Source organism: Chlamydomonas reinhardtii, chromosome 1, assembly GCF_000002595.2.
Source record: "Chlamydomonas reinhardtii strain CC-503 cw92 mt+ chromosome 1, whole genome shotgun sequence".
Lineage (NCBI taxonomy): Eukaryota > Viridiplantae > Chlorophyta > Chlorophyceae > Chlamydomonadales > Chlamydomonadaceae > Chlamydomonas > Chlamydomonas reinhardtii.
In genome coordinates this window covers 3,766,492-3,783,475 of record NC_057004.1, presented here as the reverse complement: position 1 = coordinate 3,783,475, position 16,984 = coordinate 3,766,492, and the positions used below count along the sequence as shown (strand labels likewise).

Here is a 16,984-nt window from a genome sequence, read left to right as displayed (position 1 = left end):
GCTCCCGTAGGTCACGACCTCGCCCGCCCACTGTCCCATCGCACTACCGCCAGCTCCGACCAACCAACACATTCGCCTTACTGGTACGCGTCCTTTTCAGTTGTCGCATTCAAACGCCGGCCAGCCACAGCAGCCGACGACAGCAGCTCTAGGCGCCCTCCACCCGGAAGCACAGCGGCTCGCCGCGCTGCACCTCCACCGCGCCGGTCGCCTCCAGGAAGGCGGTGCAGCGGTAGCCGCTGATGCTGTAGGCGCCCGGCCGGAATACAGACACCTGCGGACACAGCCCGGAGCTCAGGGTCAGCAAGTGCACTGCGCCAAGTGCAGCAGCACACACGCGGACAAGCGGACGCAGACTCACCGCCAGCGTCACCTCCGCCTCGCCGCCGGGTTGCACGCGCGGCACTGACACGAACGACGGCCCCACCCAGGTGTATTCAGGGCAAGGCGGCAGCCCCGCCTGGTACGTGATGGCCATCATGCTGCTGCCCATGCCGCCGCCGCCCGCGCCACCGCCGCCGCCCGGCGCCCCTGCCATCACCGACTGCCCCAGCGGTCCATTGCCGCCGGTGGGGCCCGCACTGACCGGGCTGGGCCCGGCAGCGCCCACGCCGGGCTGCCCCAGGCTGCCAGGGGCCCCGACGGGCGCAACTGCGTGGCTGGTGCCCAGCAGGCTGGTGGAAGCCTGCCAGCTGTGCGGAGCGTCGTTGGAGTTCCAGCCCTCGCCGACCTGGGGCATACCCGACATCACACCAAGCCGTTTTCAAAAGGCTAGCGCTCAATATGAAGATTGGTATGCGGGTGCCTGAGCGTCCGACTTCCCCCGTGCATACTTGAGGAAAGCTTCCAGCTCACCTCGATCTGCAACCGTGCCTCCAGCGCAGTGTTGTTGCGAACCAGTAGCCGCAGCGGCAGCACCGCCAGCGGGCTGCGCCGGAAATCGTGCCGCACCACGGGGCCCGCCGAGCCCGTGGCGCTGGCCGCGCTGCTAGCACCGTTGGGGCCGGTCAGCAGCATGCGCACCGGCGTGGTATGCGCCTGCGTGGTGCAGCCAGGCATGTTGCGGTCAATCCTGTGCACTAGGCAGCATACCAGCACACCGCTTGTAGCCGTTACCAATGCCTCACCTGAATGCAGCCCGACAGGTCGCGGTTGGACTGCGGGTCGTAGGGGCGGCACAGCCCCAGCCGCTGCCGGCCCTGGTGCGCCCCCGTGCGCTGGCTGGACGCCACGTGCCACAACAGCAGCAGGTCAAGAGGCGGGTCCGCCAACATCAGTGGTGGCCCAGGCCGGCCCGGGCCCACCGCCGCCACCGCCGCCTGCCCCTGCCCCGCCGGCACCATCCCTCCGCCTCCTGGGCCGATAGCACCCGGCGGCATCGCTGGCCGGCCGGGGCCCACTGGGCCCAGAGGTCCAGGCCCCTGAAACCCACCGGCCGCAGTGGTGTTTGTGGGGCCGAAGGACGCCCCGCGCATGGGGCCGCCCGGAGCACCCACACCTTGCGTCTGAGGGCTGAAGCTGACGGACTGGCCCAGCGCCGGCGGCAGCCCGCCGGGCAGCAACGGCTGCTGCAACGTCGCCATGCCGGGCGTCGCCACGCCGCCTGTGCGCTGCTGCGGCAGCCCACCCGGTGTCGTGGCCGCTGCTGCACCCAGGCTGGGCGTTGCCGCCACCATGCCCCTGCGCCCGCGGCGATAGAAGTGCGCCAACACGCCGGGGCCAAACAGGTTCAGTTGCTGCAGCCCCGAGTCTGAGCCGTCCACGTACGGTGATGCCCGGCCAGTCGGCCCTGCACCATTAGCACCGCCCTCCGCCAGCGCTAACGAGCGCACAGCCTCCGCAGCCTGCGCCACCGCGCGTGCCGCCACCGCCGACGGGTCGTCTGCTCGCCCAGGCGTCGCCAGGCCGCTGGGCGGTTGGCTGATGCCAGTGCCGGCGCCGCCCGTCACGCCCGACATGCCGCCTGTCGCCGCTACTGATGCTGATGAGCCCACCGCCTGACGCAGCTGCTGCGCAGCCGGCGGCGGCGCCAGCAGCTGCAGGAACAGCCCTGCTGACTCGCCGGGCTGCAGCGGCACTGCCAGCGGCAGGCTCCGGGCGGCAGCCGCGGAGGCGCCTGTCGTCGAGGGCGCGCCATCAGGCGTGGCGTTGCCGGGAAGGCCGGCGGTGGAGGCGGCGGAGCTGGCGGGCGCGCCCACGGTGTCACCCAGCATGCTCATGCGCCAGCCCACCGGCACCGGCCGCGGCGTGTTGGTGGGCGTGGCAGGTGTGTCGACGCCCGAGGCGCCAGCCACGTGGTGTGGCGGCAGCGGCGGCACCGTCACCGCCGCCAGCTGCTGCAACACCACACGCTCCGCGTCCTGTGCACGAGTGTGCGGCAAGCGAGTATATGACGGGAGTCTGGGCATCCCTCGGCATTGCTTCTTGGCAGCGTCCAAAGACATCAACGGTTCACATCGTAGCGTGCCGCGACACGCCAGTCTGCACACACAAGCCCAGGTCGCACCTTGCTGTTGTCCACGCCCAAGCGCAGCAGGTACTGCGACAAGTGCGTGGGCGATGGCCACACCACCGGCCGCGCGCTCAGCAGCGGCTGCACTGATACGCTGCCGCAGATGCGCAGCGTGCGGTGCCGCATGCCACTCTTGGGCGCCTGTAGCGCAACGGCGCAATGCAACAACACCTGTAAACAAGTGCAATAAACTGGGCAAACCCCACACGGCAACTCAACAGTTGCATGGAGAGCCGTTGCCGCAATTCGTAAAGCTCCACCAGCATCATCCCGTTCCTTCTCTCAGCGACTCACCGCCGGCTCGCCGTACCATACGATGGGCAGCTTGAGTGTGCCCTGGCCCCGCGGGTGCAGCCACAGCGGCCACTCCAGCACCTCACCCGGCGCCAGCTCGCGTCCCGGCCACAGGCGGTACAGCTGCAGGGTGCCACGCGCGCTGGCGGGCACCTTGCTCAGCTGCACCACCTCGCGGTGGTCTGGACAGGGGAAAGCAGACAAGGGTGGTGGGCGTAAGGACGCACAGAGGCAGGACTAGTGGCAGGACTAGTAGCAACAGGCAGGACCATGCGAAGGCTACACTCGGCACGGCACCTGCAGAGGCACAGCCACCACTCGCACACCAGCTCATAACATCTGGGCCAGCAGACAGGAGGACCGATACACAACATGCCGTGGCACCAGGGGTTTGCGGCCTCACCCGTGAGGCTGTCCAGCAGCGGTCGGTCCTTGTTGGCGTCAGTGGCCGGCACCACCGCCTCGGGGTGCCCCACCACCAGCGCCAGAGACCGCAGCGGCAGCCCGCCCGAGTTACGGATGCGCATGAGCACCCTGCGAGGGCAGGTCGCACACACCGTGAGCGCACCACACGGCCCATCAGCACCAACAGTCCAACAGCTGCATACGTGGCCCGCGGTGTGCTGCACTGGTATGTGGCGGCACCGGCGGCGTCAAGCAGCCTCCCACCAGCAAGTGTCGGCAACACTCTATAACCTGCACACGCACGCCAACACACCTGCAAAGCTCGCCAGAGTACAACGCCGGCGGCAGCGGGTCGCCCAGCAGCTCCAGGCGCGGCATGGCCGGCACCACCTGGAACAGCAGCCGCCGGTGCGGCGGGAAGTGTTTCAGCTGCCCGGGCCTGTGGGTGCACGCGGCGCGGTATGTAGCGTCAGGAAGGGCCCCAGCACCAAACAAACGACGCGCCAGGGGCTGGGGTACCGGCCGGCGGAGGTACACAGAATGGTATGCAGTAGGGGAGTTACAGTCATGATTATTTGAGAAGTGAAGCGTAGCGAAGGCGAAGTGAAGGCGTAGGAACAGCAATGTAGCAGGCGCGTTGTTATCGGGAGGGGGGCTGGGCATGGTGGTGTGCGGACGCACCGTTCGCCCTTGGGCTTCTTCCGACGGCGGCCCTTCACGTCAAAGGTGATGCGGCCGTGCGCGGTGCCGTTTAGCGTCCACGTCACGCCCGTGATGCGCAGCCAGCCCGGCGCACGCGGCAGCACCTTGAGCACCTCCACCAGTGCCTCGCCCGGGTGCAGCGTGAACTGGGCCTCGGCCACATGTAGCTTTGAAGGTGGGGTGGCGAAAGATGAAAGAGACAGTGTCAGAGGACTGGTTGGACATGGATGCCGTACATAACGCGCCCGCGAACAGCGTGATGGCGTCGGGTGGGCTAGTCAGCAGGTTGCACAAGGGGGACAACTGATAAGACTGTGCACAACCGACGGCGTTTACTCACGTATTCGCTGCCCGGCTGCGTGCTAATGGCCGGCGGCGCCGCGCCCGGCAACAGCGGGTGCGAGCCGTCCGCCAGCGGGTTGCTGCTTTGGCTGCTGCTGCTGGCGCCGGTCGCTGCGAAGGTGGAGGTGTTGCTGCTGTCCGGGATAGCCACGGGGCCTTTGCCGGCTGCGCTGGGGTCGCTTTCGTGCGTGAAGTTGCAGATGAGGCGCACGTTGGACACCTGTTCCAAGCCAGAGCAGGAGTAAGCCCCGTTGCGTTCTCGTGCAAAATACTTACAATCAGGCGCTGCCTAATACTCGCGCGGTGACGATGCTGGTGCTTTAGAGCACCTTGGGGCCTTCCAGCCGCTGGCCTCACCTTGAGCTTGACGGCCAGGGGGTTGCGGAACTCCACCTGCACGCCCACCTCCTCGCCGCTCACACACATGGTGTACTCCTCGTGCTGCATGGGTGAAGGCAGGGACGATGGATATGGGACAGGCAGGTTGGGGTATCCAGGCGTGCGCGTGCCACTCTCATCAAGCATACATTACTACTTCTTTAGGGAGTATTGTAACCCTTAAACACGGCTGATCTAAGCACTCACGTCCCGCTCCTGCTTGGCGCCGCCGCCCTCCACCAGCCAATTGTTGGAGCCGCTGGTGCAGCAGGCCTCCATCTTGAGCCACGAGCTCTCGGGCACCTGCGCCACAAGGCCGGCGCAAACAACCGCAACTGAGTCCAACAGGATGGCATACAACACCGTCGGGTCCAGACGCAGCGAAAAGCCCCAAGGGGCAACCCTCTCACAGTCTCACCGCCCTCGCCGCGGGGCCAGAGTAGCACGCGGTGTCGCTGCACAGCACCCGCACGTCGTGGCGGTTCACCAGCGGCAGCGGCAGGCTGTCCACCAGGCTCACGCCGTCCTGCGCGACAGCAACACACCACAGCGCACCCCAGCCACAGTCACACGGCATTTCCTCGTCGTTACGCGCCAGGCAGGATGCCCTGGCCGCCCTGTAAAACAAACAGCCTTCTGCAACTAGCGTCAGCGAGCGCCAGACCCCCGCTCACGTGTGCAATGGCCAGCTGGTCCCGCACGCCTGCCAGCAGGTTGAGGAACTGGCCGACATTGTGCTGCTGCTGCGCCGCCGGCCGGTGCCCGCAGTCCAGCAGCGCGCAGTAGTGCCACAGCGCCCGGTCCTTGTCACCATACTGCGGGGAGGGGCATGGACGGAGGTGCGGAAACGCATCCCATCATAAAGCGTCAAAGCACTCTGGCATTCGTATGACCGAGGACCGTACACTGCGGCAACGGCACCCACATGGTTTCGGGTTCTGGTTCTCGTCTGATTTGGGTTGAAACAGATTACCACCCACCCGCTCGCCCACCTGGACACGCGTTTGACCGGCCACACACACGTCCTCACCTCGACGCACTGCGCGCCCAGCACGGCGTGCAAGTGCTCCTCTATGTACTTCCAGCGGCGGCCAAGGTACTGCGCCAGCACCTGGCGGTAGGCGTGGATGGCGATGCGCTTCTGGCCGCAGCAGATGTAGCGGATGCCCGCCAGCACCATCTGGAACGCGAACTTGCGCACCAGCGGAGGCCGGATGTACAACATGCAGTAGGCCGACTGTGCGGGGGGTAAGGATGAAAGCCAGATTTAGGTTCAGGCTCGAATCCATCTAATGGGAATTCATGAGACCCTCCAAGGTAACTACCGTAGAGCCCTGCAAATGCAGGTCTCCGGCCTAAATCCGCACCTGCTCCAGCAGCAGCCCCGCCCGCGCGTTCTCCTCCTCCGACTGCGCACGCATGAGCGCGTCGCTGGCGGCGCGGTACCGCCCCGCCGCGCATTGCACCGCCGCGCCCAGCATTACCACCCGCGTGGCCAGCATGCGACCGATCTTGGAGGCTGCCAGCGCCGCAGGTGGCAGCGGCGGGCCCGAGCCGGGGGCGCCGACGGCGCTGCCGCCAGAGCCGGGCGGCGCGGCGGCAGCCAGCACGGCGGCCGGCGGCTTGGTGTAGTGCTCATACGCCCGCATGAAGTATTTCATGGGGTCGTTTTGGAGCAGCACAGCCGCGATGGGGTCCACCGGCTCGCCCAGCACGCTGCACAGCCCAATCATCTCCTGCCGGGCATGAAATACATGCACAGAAAAATGGGTGGGCGCGTGGCGCCGGCGGCTTCAAGCAGGCGCTCTTGCTGGGTTGGCAGCAGCACCATACTGGTAAGGGAAGGCGCATGTTTTGGTGTGAGCTCGCATCCGCACGAGAGCGCTCACCTCCACGCCGGCGTACCATTTGCTGTTGCCCTCCGCCTGGTAGTCCTGCGTACCATACACAGTGCGGGTGGGGATGGGCGTGGAGGTCGGCAGTGCCGCGACCAGAGGCTGCCATGTGAACAAATAAACACCCGCACTAAGATCAGGGCCTGTAGCACACACACCCCACTCCTGCCTTGTGCTCGCTATCACACCCCACTCGCAGCCCTGCCGCCCACCTGCGCCGCCAGTCTGTAGGTGGACTCGGCGAAGGGGTACTGGCGCATGAGGAAGGCCAGGTCGCCAAGCTGCCGCATCTGGCCCTCCACGCTGTGCCACGGGTACGGCCTGGGCGGGGAGTTGCAGGGATGTTTAGAGGCGGAGCGGTGGAGCGGTGGAGCGCAGCAGTGCAGGCAGGGCTGGCGGTCCGCCGGGGATGCCGGGGCAATACCGGGTAAGCAATGCAAGGCGCTGCGCTGCGTCACCGGTAGGTGCTGTGTCAGGCGGCAATGCGGCGAGGCGCACCTGTCCGTCTGGCGGTCCTCGGCGGCCCCCTTCCAGAATCGGTTCAGCCGGTTGCGCAGGCCGCGGCGCGCGGCGGTGATGGAGGCGTTGAGGCGCGCAATGCGGTCCTCCAGCTTGGGTAGCAGGGTGCGGCACAAGAACTCGCGCACGAAGCCGCCCACAGAGTCCAGGTCCTGAGCGACACAGGCAGGAAAGGAACGGGGAAAGCCAATGCGTAAACCGGCAGCTGTCTACCTAAATCCTGAGAACCCATGCAGCAAGGGCTCTGCACCGTGCGCTCGCATCCTCGCCCGGTCACCTGCACGGTCAGGTAGGCGCCGACGCCGCCCGGGGGCGGCGGCGGCCTCAGCCGCGGCTCGCCCGCGCCGCCGCTGGAGAGGCATGTGAACTGGTAGCGCGCGAAGAAGTCCACTGGTGCGCCGCTGTGCGCTCGGTCGCCTGACAGCATGATCCCAGTTTACAGAATGGCGTCAAAGTGCGGAAGCAGCTTGATATGGAGCGTCAGGCACTGCCGATGGCCCAGGAATACACCTTCTCAGTGACACAGAGCGTGCCTCACCGTTGCCCGAGTTGATGCGCAGGATGGAGCAGTGCGCCTCCCCGTACAGCCGCCGTATTGCTGTCAGGTTGTCCATGGCCCTGGAGGAGCACACCAAACGTGTTTGAAATTCTTTCAAGAAGACTCTGCCACCATCCATGCTGGTTGAGCCATCGCTCTCATTCAACAGTCCTCAGCATCCCTGGCCTCCAGCGCACATGCACTCCTTCCCTTCGTACAGTGCCGCAGTCTAGTTCGGTCATGGGCACAATCATGACAACCCCTCCCGTACCTCTTTTCGTTCATGCCGGTGGACGAGTCCAGCAGCAGAAGGTAGTGGCGCGGGAAGTCCTTGTCACGCAGTGTGTACATCACGTCCTGCTGCATCAGCGGCGGCGGCGCCAGCTGCGCCACCAGCGTGTCAAAGTGCGAGGCGGGGTTCTGCACGTCCGCCGGGATGGCGTACACGCCTACAGGGCCAGCGGTGCGAAGCAGTGCGCGACAGACTCATTTAATGCAAGCAGGTGCGTGTGGACAGAGGACTCCCAGGCCTGATGCTCTGCGCCGCGCCTAGGCGCCATCATCCCTGCTCTTCCCTGCCTTCCACCATAACCCCACCCATCGCCACCATCAGCGCGGCCCCCAGCCGGCCTCCCCTCCACCCGCCCTCCCGGCAAGGCACGCACATGCCACGGGGTAGTCAAGCGTCTCATGGTCGCCGAAGCGCAACAGGCGCATGAACTCCGAGCGGTACGCCTCGAACCACGGCGTCAGCTCCCGCATGTCGGGCGGGTTGTCTGTGCGAGGAGAGCGAACGGGGGTTGAGGTGTGTGTGCCTCCGCCGAGCGCCTTGAGCAAGCCAGCATGAGGGCAACGGGCACAGCCCGCAGCCCGGCGGCATGGGCAACTGCAGCAGCTGGGCGGCCCCAGCAGCGCCCCGCTGTCTGCCCTCCAGGCCCCAGCTGACCCACCCGACATGAAGCGTTGCAGCAGGTCCGGGGAGGGGTCCAGCTTGGCGCTGCGCTGCGAGGACACCTTGAGCACCTCCTGCAGGTGCTCCTCAATCACCTGCGCGGCCATGCCAGGGCCAGGCACATCAGCTCCCGCCCACAGCACTGTGGGACGCATGCTGCCCCTGGGTATGGCGCGGCGAAAGGCTACCAAACCGCAAGCAAGGCTGCTGGCTCCCCGGCCGCAACGCCTGAGCTGGTGGTAACGTGTCGCCCTCGCCCTAGCTAGTTGCGCCGGAAACGGCGCACCTCCGGCGGTGGCTGATACAGCGTCGCCACGTCGAAGAAGCGCACGCGCAGGTCCTGAACGCGCACGGATGTCTCCCCAACCCGTACAGGCACTGTGAGTGCGGTAGGAAGCAGAAGCGTAAGCTCAAAAGACGTCAGGCGACGAGTTGTCTGGCCAGCGAAGCGTGCTGGGTTTGGACCCCGTGTCGCTGTGGAAACTGGTCCCCGCGGCTCATGCAGCTCGACGGGCACTAAGCACATTGAATTGCAACTCAACATACCATTGAGCCCAAACGCGCTAGCGTAGGGGCGGAGCAGGTCAACCAGCCCGAGTCCATTTTTGCTTTGTATGAGAGCCTCTGCAGCTGGAGTGGATGCAACGAGCACTGCAGGAGCATACAGCTCCTGCAACCAAGGCCGAATATCCACCATCGCAAACAGGGCTGTCTTTCTTCACTTTCAGAAGTTCCAAAACTCTGCTATGGGCAACGGGGCCCTGAATTCTCCCATTGTGTAGATGTATAAGGGATACGTACATTAGTGCCGTTGGGGGACTGTTAGAGCAAGGCGAACCCCGTCCGATGCACGTCTCATGCGGCTTCGTCGCCCCGCCTTGCCTATGCGCGGTGCCCCTGTGTCAAAGCAGCACTGAAACACACCCTTGCACCCGCCCCCTCCATTTTCCTGATGAGTACCGCACCTTGAAGACCGTGTGAAAGATCATTTCGAGTTGACGCGACTAGGCCTGACCGAGCCTCAATAAATATGAGGCTCCTAGTTGCCTGTGCTCTATTGGCACTACTGCAGCTCAGCGCTGCAGTGCGCCTGCCCGCGGCGATAGAGCAGGCTGTGGGGAGGCAGCTCCTGAGCGAGAAGGACCATAGCTACCAGCCTGATGACAAGGTGCCGCTGTGGGCTAGCAAGGTTGGACCCTTCACCAACCCCAGGTAAGGCTCCGGGCGCTCCAGCGCGACTTGCGCGTCCAACCGGCACAACAGCCAGCGACAACAATTTGCCCTCTGCGCCGCGCAGCGAGACATACGAGTATTACAGCCTTCCTTACTGCCAGCCTAAGGATGGCGTGAAGCACAAGCTGCTGGGCATGGGCGAGGTGGTCGACGCAAACCGCATGGCCAGCACCCCCTACCAGCTGCAGTTCCGCAAGAACCGCCAGCGCGAGGCGGTCTGCGAGCAGCTTCTGGATCAGGAGAAGCTTGCAAAATTCCGCAAGGTGCGGGGGTTTGCACTGCGGGGGCCTGCGGGCGCTTAAAACGACCACCCGTCACATTTGTGCATCTGCGCGCGCAGGCGGTCGAGGAGGACTGGTACTTTCAAATGTACTATGACGACCTGCCTGTGTGGGGTTTCATCGGCAAGATGGAGAAGCTGTTCAAGCCGGGCGGTGTTACCGAGTACAAGTATTACCTCTTCACTCACATCGACTTTGACATCAAGTACAACGACGACAGCGTGATTGAGATTAATGTCTCCACAGACCCCCAGGAGGCCGTGGATATCTCGGAGGAGATTACGGACATCGTGAAGGCGAAGTTCACGTACTCGGTGAAGTGGACCCCCACGCTAACCAAGTTTGAGCACCGCCTGGATCGCTACGAGCGCTTTCCCCTCAACCCCGTGCACCTGGAGGTGCGTAGGGCTATTCAGAACCTGCGCTCTGGTGGTGAAGTGCGTCTCGACTTCAGGCTCATGTAGCAGTGCAGGCACGGCACACATACACATAATCATATGCACCCTATCCCGGCTTCAACTCGCAGATTCACTGGTTCTCCATCATCAACTCGTGCGTTACCGTGCTGCTGCTGACGGGTTTCCTGGCGACTATCCTGATGCGCGTGCTGAAGGCGGACTTCATTAAGTACAACAAGGACGATCGTGAGTCAGGGCCACCTGAGAAACCGCAGGCTGTGCTTGGGCGAGACAACCGAGGCTGGCTACTAAAGATCGATGGACATGCAGCCGATGGACATGCCGTTGGGACAGCTGTTGCATGGCGGCACAAATGGCAATGCACGTGTCGGGGATAGGCAATGAGCACACATTCCGGGGACAGGTCTCCTTGCTTACAGTGTGCAACCGGCCCTGCAACTGCAGCGGCCATGGAAGAGGAGGAGTCGGGCTGGAAGTACGTGCACGGCGACGTGTTCCGCTTCCCTCCCTACAAGAACCTGTTCTGTGCCTTTGTTGGCACGGGCACCCAGGTGCGGAGCCTAACGCAGGGTGGCGGGACTGGAGGCGCTTGGTCGTCCAGCACAGACGGTTGCCATCATGATGGGGAAAGCGCACATGGGGCGGGCGGCCACGCAGCAAACCTCAAGTTGTTTCGCAAGGCTGAGCCGTGCGAGCATGACTCCTGCAAACAGCGGAACGGTAGAAGGGTGCCTGGAAATCGAAGGAGGAGGGGTTCTGGGACCGGTGTGATCGGGCGCACCTCACGTATTTCAGGGAAAGGGCTGTCTCAAGGACGGTTCACGGGCTGACATGCTTCGGGAACAACGGATGGGCTTGGCGGCGCACGTGTTGCCGAATGCTACATCACTGACAACCGGTCGCGTGGACGCTTTGCTGCCCCGCAGCTCTTCTATCTGGCGCTGTTTGTGTTCGTGCTGGCGCTGGTGGGCGTGTTCTACCCGTACAACCGCGGCGCTCTGTACTCGGCCCTCATTGCGCTTTACGCGCTCACGGCCGGTATTGCCGGCTTCGTGGCGTCGTCCTACTACAAGCAAATGGAGGGCGAGCTGTGGGTTCGCAACATCCTGCTCACTTGCTTCGTGTACTGCGGCCCCTTCCTGCTCATGTTCTCCTTCCTGAACACCGTGGCCATCGTGTACCGGGTGAGTGGAGCAAAAGCTGCTGGTGCTGGAGCGCCACGCTACTGGATTGCGGGCTAAGGGATAGCATCTCTGCATGGGCTAGTAACATCGACATCGGGCGGGGCATGTTTGCTGCACTTCATGTGAGACTGTGTCAGACCATCTGTACTACTCGCACGTTTGCACTCTTGCACCTACAGTCCACCGCGGCGCTGCCTTTCGGCACCATCGTCATCATGATCCTCATCTGGACTCTGGTGACCATCCCGCTGACCGTGTTCGGTGGCATTGCCGGCAAGAACAACCGGTCAGCATGGGCGCCCTACTCAAAGGGTCTATGTTTGGGAGATGACGGCACCGGACAGGGCGCCGCAGGGATGTCATGACCGGTTGCGCATGTTGCTGTAGCGGGGGGTTGGGAATGGTCTTTGCTGCTGGCTGACGCCGTGTGGCTGACGATTACTCCTTCCCGCTGCCTCTCCTGTCTGTGCCGCCCGCAGCGCTGAGTTCTTCGCGCCCTGCCGCACCAACAAGTACCCCCGCGAGATCCCGCAGCTGCCCTGGTACCGCACCACGGTGCCGCAGATGGTCATGGCCGGCTTCCTGCCCTTCTCCGCCATCTACGTGGAGCTCTACTACATCTTCGCCAGCGTGTGGGGCCACAAGGTGTACATCATCTGGTCCATCCTGGCCATTGTGTACATCATCCTCATCGTCGTCACTGCCTTCATCACCATTGCGCTGACCTACTTCCAGCTGGCGGTGGAGGACCACCAGTGGTGGTGGCGCTCGTTCCTGTGCGGCGGCTCCACGGGCATCTTCGTGTACGGCTACTGCTTCTACTACTACTACGCCCGCTCGGACATGAGCGGCTTCATGCAGACGACGTTCTTCTTTGGCTATATGGCCATGGTCTGCTTCGGCTTCTTCCTGATGCTGGGCACTGTGGGCTGGCGCGCGTCGCTGATGTTCGTGCGCCACATCTACCGCGCCATCAAGTGCGAGTAAAGCGGCGCAGCTCTTGGGCGCCGAGAAAGCTTGGGCACGGACGCGCGATGGAGCAGGAGGAATGGGGATGAGGGAATAGATAGACTGGCACTGTGAACTCAGTGCTGGAGGGCATGTGACGTCCAAGCGGTGCGAGGTGCGGTGTAGCATGTTCGTGTCCAACTGTGTGTGGCGCCTCAGTCACGCCGAGTGCATGGGATGCGCGTGTGATTTGAGACGGCATGAGCAATCGGCTTGACAAGGTAGATTGGGACACTGACGTTGCGAGGCCTTCAACGCCCGGACGCCCACGAGCATTGGTGCATGGGCAGAAGCAAGCAATCGATACGGACAATGACGAGGGTAAGATGTTAGAGGCCTCGGGAGGTATGGGCTAGGGTTAGATGGTCATCTGAACTTATCGGCAAGTTGGCCTGCTCGATGAACTGGGAGGCAAGGTGGGACGGGCAAACTGAATATGCTATCAAGTATGTGTAAAGATAGAGTCGGCGAAGTCGGGCAGGCTCATGCGAGCGCCTCGCTAGCTCTTGAGCCCAGGCCCTATCCACGCCAACCTGCCCCTTGTCCTGTCCCTCGCACTCAGGCGCCTGTCATGCTGTCATGAGCCATGACTGGCTCTAGAGTGTCATTTTCCTAGACGTAGATTTCGATTGCAACACACGTGCGCATGTCCTGAATGCACGCACACATTCATGCATACTTTGTGAACAAACACTTCCATTACATCAGCCTCTCACACACAGCTTCAGCCGCAAATCTCGCAAAGCCCTCTCTCACAGCTATGAGCCATCAACAGAGAGGCTTACGTCTTTCACACCTGGTCCGCCGTTCAGTCCCCCATATGCAAATCCAGTACACTCCCTCCCAGGCTCTTCCAAATGCACATCCAGCACACTCCTTCCCAGGCACCTGTCGCGCTACGCACGTCCACGGCCCTCGTCCTAAGAGCTTGACGCTACCGCAGGTCCAGCACCTCGTGTTTGGTGCGCGGGTTAAGGAACACGTGCCCGCACAGCTCGTACAGCTCCTGCCCCGTGTCCGTGGGCGGATGCGTGTGGAAGCCGCGCAGCGGGCACTTCTGCACCAGGGTTAGGCCGCCTGGTGTGCTCAGCCGGAAGAGGCCGCAGCGCTTGGAGCGGTCGCTGGGCGCCATGACAATGGCCACCGCCTCGTCCAACATGGTCTGGTAGCCGCACTGCGTGTGCACGTCCACGCTGGACAGGAAGCACGTCTGCACGACGGGAATGAAGAAGGCCACGGCAGGGCCCGGGTCAGTGTTCGCGTCGCAGCATACGGGGCGGGCCGCAAAGCTCAAAAGACGTTTCACGCCCCCACAGCCCTCTTACGCCATCAACCAAGGCAAGCACTCGCAACCCGAACGGTGTGCACAACGCACCTGCGTTGGGTGCGTGTGGATCCAGCCCATGGGGTACAGCTCGCGCTCGAACTGCGCCTCAAAGATCTCCTCCTCGTTCAGCGCCTGCACCGTGTCCGTGGTGCCCTGCTGCTTGGGGATGATGAGCGTGTTGATGGCAAACGTACTGTCGCCAGCCAGCAGCTTTCCGGCCAGGATGCCGCACGACTCGATGCCGCGCGCCGTGTTAGAGCGGGCGTAGTGCAGGAACTCCTCCATTAGCGCCACGCTCACGTGCACGTCGCGCAGTTGCGCCGCCTTCTTGAGCTCCTTGGGCCCGCCCGGCGAGGGCTGGGCCGCGGCCGCGGGCGGCGGCGGCGGAGCAGGCTCAGGCAGGGCCGGGGGCGGATGGCCGTGCGGCACGGTGCAGGTGTCGGGCAGGCCACTCACGTCCGGCGAAACGTGGTACACCTGCAGATAGGCACAGAGGAGCGCCGGGTAACATTACGTTGCGAAACGTCCAGTGTAGCCTGCATCCACATTCCACCGGCGCTTTGCCATGCACAGCCATTGTGGAGTGGCCACTACACTGCCCCGATGCGACCTACCGCCACTTCCTGCGGCCCCAGCGACGGCCCGGCACTGGGCTGCCCCAGCGACAGCGCCGTCAGGTCCGCCGCCGCCGCTTGCGCCGCCGACGTGTCCAGCGCCGGGTAGCGCGGTAGGGACAGCTGCTGCGATATGAACTTCTGTGCCGGCCCGCCGCCTGGCGGCGACGACCCAAACAGCGCATGCCGCGCGCTGCCGCCCGCAGATGCGTACGTGTGCGCATACTTCGGCAGCTCCATCGCAGCCGCAGCCGCCGACGAGGCGGCGGCCGCCGCAGCTGCCAGCGCGTACGGGTCTGTTGGGCCCGGCGACCCGTACCCCACGCCACCCGGTCCTACGCCGCCTATCCCTCGCGGTGGCGTGGCGCCCACTGCCCCGCTCATCCCGCCGCGCATGACCTCGAGCAGGTCGTCCACCTGCAGCATAGGCGGCGCCGCGCCAGCGGCGCCGCCCAGCACCATTGCAGAGCCAGGCCCCGCTGCTGCTGCTGCTGCTGCTGCCACGGGCGCACCCGACCTTGCCCAGTCCAACTGCGGCAGGTTGGAGGCACTCAGCTGCACCGCGTCCGCCGGCCGGTTGCGGGAGTGCGAGACAGGCGGCTCCGCGCGTTCCTTGAGCTTGAGCGAGGTCTTAAGCCGCTCCAGCTCCGGCAGGTAGCGCTCCATGAGCTCCTGCACGCCATCAGGGTGGAGATTGGAGAAATGGAGACGTCAGGGGTGTAGGGGGTCAAAGTGTGAGGAAGGGTCGAGGACGGCGCGAAGGATCCTTGATGGAAAGCAGCAACGACCCATTGACCGGGCAGGGCGGCGGGGCAGGGCGGAGTGCACCAAAACGTGACAGGCGTGCGCAGCATGCGTTGGTGCCGGCGAGACCACAAAGCGCTTCGGAACTGCAGGCCACTGGCACGCACCCGCTTCAGACTGGTGTACGTCCCGCCTGCGTCCCGGAAATCGCGGTGCTTGGGGATAGTCTCCACCACCAAGCTGCGCTCAAAGCACATAAGGTGATGCCAAGTTAACGTGAAGGATGGAAAGCGACCCATCGCACCACCGGATATAACTCGGCTGTAACTGATTAGCCCTATGCCATGCTCCCGGAGTGGAGCTGCCCGTGCAGCCATACCGCCCTGCCATACATCTCACCTGGCAAAGCGCAGCAGGATAACGTAGAGCTGCTCCTCATCCCCAATAACCCGGTACGAGGTGGCCTGCGTGGACGGGCCCATCAGGGCAGCAGTGTCTGATGTGCTGCTGGTGTGGAAAGTGTGTGCGGCAGTTGGTTGGACGCACACCCACGCTGCGTGCTTGGCGCCTACCCTTGCGTCTACCCCACGGCTCCGCCGCGCGACGGGCCGTGTCCCCCCTCACCTGATTGAGCAAGAGCCGCGCTGACATAAGGTACCGGGTGATACTGACGATGTCATTCACGGCGCGCTTGGGCGCCTGGTCGTTCAGGTGCTCCACCAACGACTTGGGCCTGCCCGCAACTCCCCGCCCCACGGCCGGCATTTTTCTAGCTCCACTGCTCTCAATATATTCTTGAAGCTATCCACGATGCGCCAAAGGCTACCACGCGAGGCCCCGGGCCATCCTTGCCCCGCACGGGAGCCGTGAGAAGCTACGTGTGAGCGATACCGCGAGAAGTCCTCAGCAACAAATCCTATCTGCTTTGCTGTGCGGTAGAATGGAGCAGCGTCCTCGGCGACGCGGAAACGCACTCGCGAGTGCGAAACCTTGCGAACCCGCCCTATAATAGTTCGCGATCGTGGGCAGCCGGTTCTGTGGTAGCGTATAGGCAAGTTCAAGCCAGCTAAATTGCTGGTGTCAGTAAGCACGCTCCTGGTTCCAATTCTATAAAGAAAGCCCTTCTCTGTAGGTATTGAGCAGTCTTATACTGTGGGCCGAGTGGCTATGTCGATGACGGCAGTTACGAGGCGCCGCGAGCGCATTAACATGTGCCAGCATCGGGGTTTCAGGCAACCGGCACACGACGGTACTGGTGAAGCCATTCAACCAACTGGAGTGCGGCCGAGTATATACGTGTTGCTGAAACAGACAGAGTGTCGTGAATAGCGCGTCAGCGGGAAATGCTGGGCAATTTGGGGCAAGTCAAATTGTGGCGTGTCGGGTCTTCCTGGTCGGGTCCGTTCACGCACTTGGGCGTGCCACACCCATGCCCTCCCACGCCGTGTTCTCCTTTTCCCCGCAGACGCGTCCCATGCCCGTCCACTTACCCCACTTGATAGGCGCTCGATGCGCACTCTACAGGCAGCATACGGTGAGCCGGTGTAATTTACGCCGCGACCTGGCGCTGTAGGCGCTCCATCGTGTTGCCATGCATGGCGGCAGCGCTGAAGCTGCGATACCCAATTGCAGCAACT

The 16,984-nt window shown here is 63.8% G+C and overlaps 3 protein-coding genes across 3 annotated transcripts; 1 reads left to right on the top strand and 2 right to left on the bottom strand.

Annotated features, from left to right (window-relative positions):
• Window position 1: 1 nt before the first annotated feature.
• CHLRE_01g024400v5 (uncharacterized protein) lies at window positions 2-9,323 on the bottom strand. The gene is made up of 26 exons (XM_043058531.1): window positions 9,084-9,323; window positions 8,824-8,915; window positions 8,536-8,632; window positions 8,251-8,361; window positions 7,857-8,034; window positions 7,586-7,665; window positions 7,325-7,464; window positions 7,027-7,199; window positions 6,741-6,849; window positions 6,523-6,567; window positions 6,001-6,369; window positions 5,664-5,870; window positions 5,308-5,448; window positions 5,052-5,159; window positions 4,841-4,936; window positions 4,613-4,696; window positions 4,254-4,475; window positions 3,893-4,080; window positions 3,525-3,650; window positions 3,210-3,340; window positions 2,807-2,988; window positions 2,507-2,653; window positions 1,128-2,360; window positions 856-1,038; window positions 362-730; window positions 2-274 (listed from the first exon to the last, which is right to left on the bottom strand). Exons 1-26 carry the CDS (start codon window positions 9,232-9,234, stop codon window positions 149-151), a joined length of 5,088 nt encoding a protein of 1,695 aa, XP_042928445.1. The 5' UTR covers window positions 9,235-9,323; the 3' UTR covers window positions 2-148.
• Window positions 9,324-9,458: 135 nt separating this feature from the next.
• Window positions 9,459-13,130, top strand: CHLRE_01g024350v5 (uncharacterized protein). The gene is made up of 8 exons (XM_001689935.2): window positions 9,459-9,749; window positions 9,835-10,033; window positions 10,111-10,449; window positions 10,578-10,695; window positions 10,915-11,021; window positions 11,397-11,654; window positions 11,834-11,940; window positions 12,134-13,130. The coding sequence occupies exons 1-8, from the start codon at window positions 9,568-9,570 to the stop codon at window positions 12,639-12,641; spliced, it is 1,818 nt and encodes a 605-aa protein (XP_001689987.1). The 5' UTR covers window positions 9,459-9,567; the 3' UTR covers window positions 12,642-13,130.
• A 1-nt stretch (window position 13,131) lies between these two features.
• CHLRE_01g024300v5 (uncharacterized protein) lies at window positions 13,132-16,673 on the bottom strand. The gene is made up of 6 exons (XM_001689486.2): window positions 15,972-16,673; window positions 15,747-15,811; window positions 15,515-15,587; window positions 14,604-15,275; window positions 14,038-14,466; window positions 13,132-13,872 (listed from the first exon to the last, which is right to left on the bottom strand). The coding sequence occupies exons 1-6, from the start codon at window positions 16,110-16,112 to the stop codon at window positions 13,597-13,599; spliced, it is 1,656 nt and encodes a 551-aa protein (XP_001689538.2). The 5' UTR covers window positions 16,113-16,673; the 3' UTR covers window positions 13,132-13,596.
• Window positions 16,674-16,984: the final 311 nt, after the last annotated feature.

Coding starts and splice junctions, on each gene's coding strand:
- CHLRE_01g024400v5 (XM_043058531.1), bottom strand. CDS start 9,234: ATGGTGGATATTCGGCCTTGGTTGCAGGAGCTGTATGCTCCTGCAGTG. Junction 8,633..8,823: donor TGTATCAGCCACCGCCGGAG/GTGCGCCGTTTC, acceptor ATGGCCGCGCAG/GTGATTGAGGAGCACCTGCA. Junction 5,160..5,307: donor ACCAGCTGGCCATTGCACAC/GTGAGCGGGGGT, acceptor GCTGTCGCGCAG/GACGGCGTGAGCCTGGTGGA.
- CHLRE_01g024350v5 (XM_001689935.2), top strand. CDS start 9,568: ATGAGGCTCCTAGTTGCCTGTGCTCTATTGGCACTACTGCAGCTCAGC. Junction 10,034..10,110: donor AGCTTGCAAAATTCCGCAAG/GTGCGGGGGTTT, acceptor CTGCGCGCGCAG/GCGGTCGAGGAGGACTGGTA. Junction 11,655..11,833: donor CCGTGGCCATCGTGTACCGG/GTGAGTGGAGCA, acceptor TTGCACCTACAG/TCCACCGCGGCGCTGCCTTT.
- CHLRE_01g024300v5 (XM_001689486.2), bottom strand. CDS start 16,112: ATGCCGGCCGTGGGGCGGGGAGTTGCGGGCAGGCCCAAGTCGTTGGTG. Junction 15,276..15,514: donor CGTACACCAGTCTGAAGCGG/GTGCGTGCCAGT, acceptor GATGGCGTGCAG/GAGCTCATGGAGCGCTACCT. Junction 13,873..14,037: donor TCCACACGCACCCAACGCAG/GTGCGTTGTGCA, acceptor CCCGTCGTGCAG/ACGTGCTTCCTGTCCAGCGT.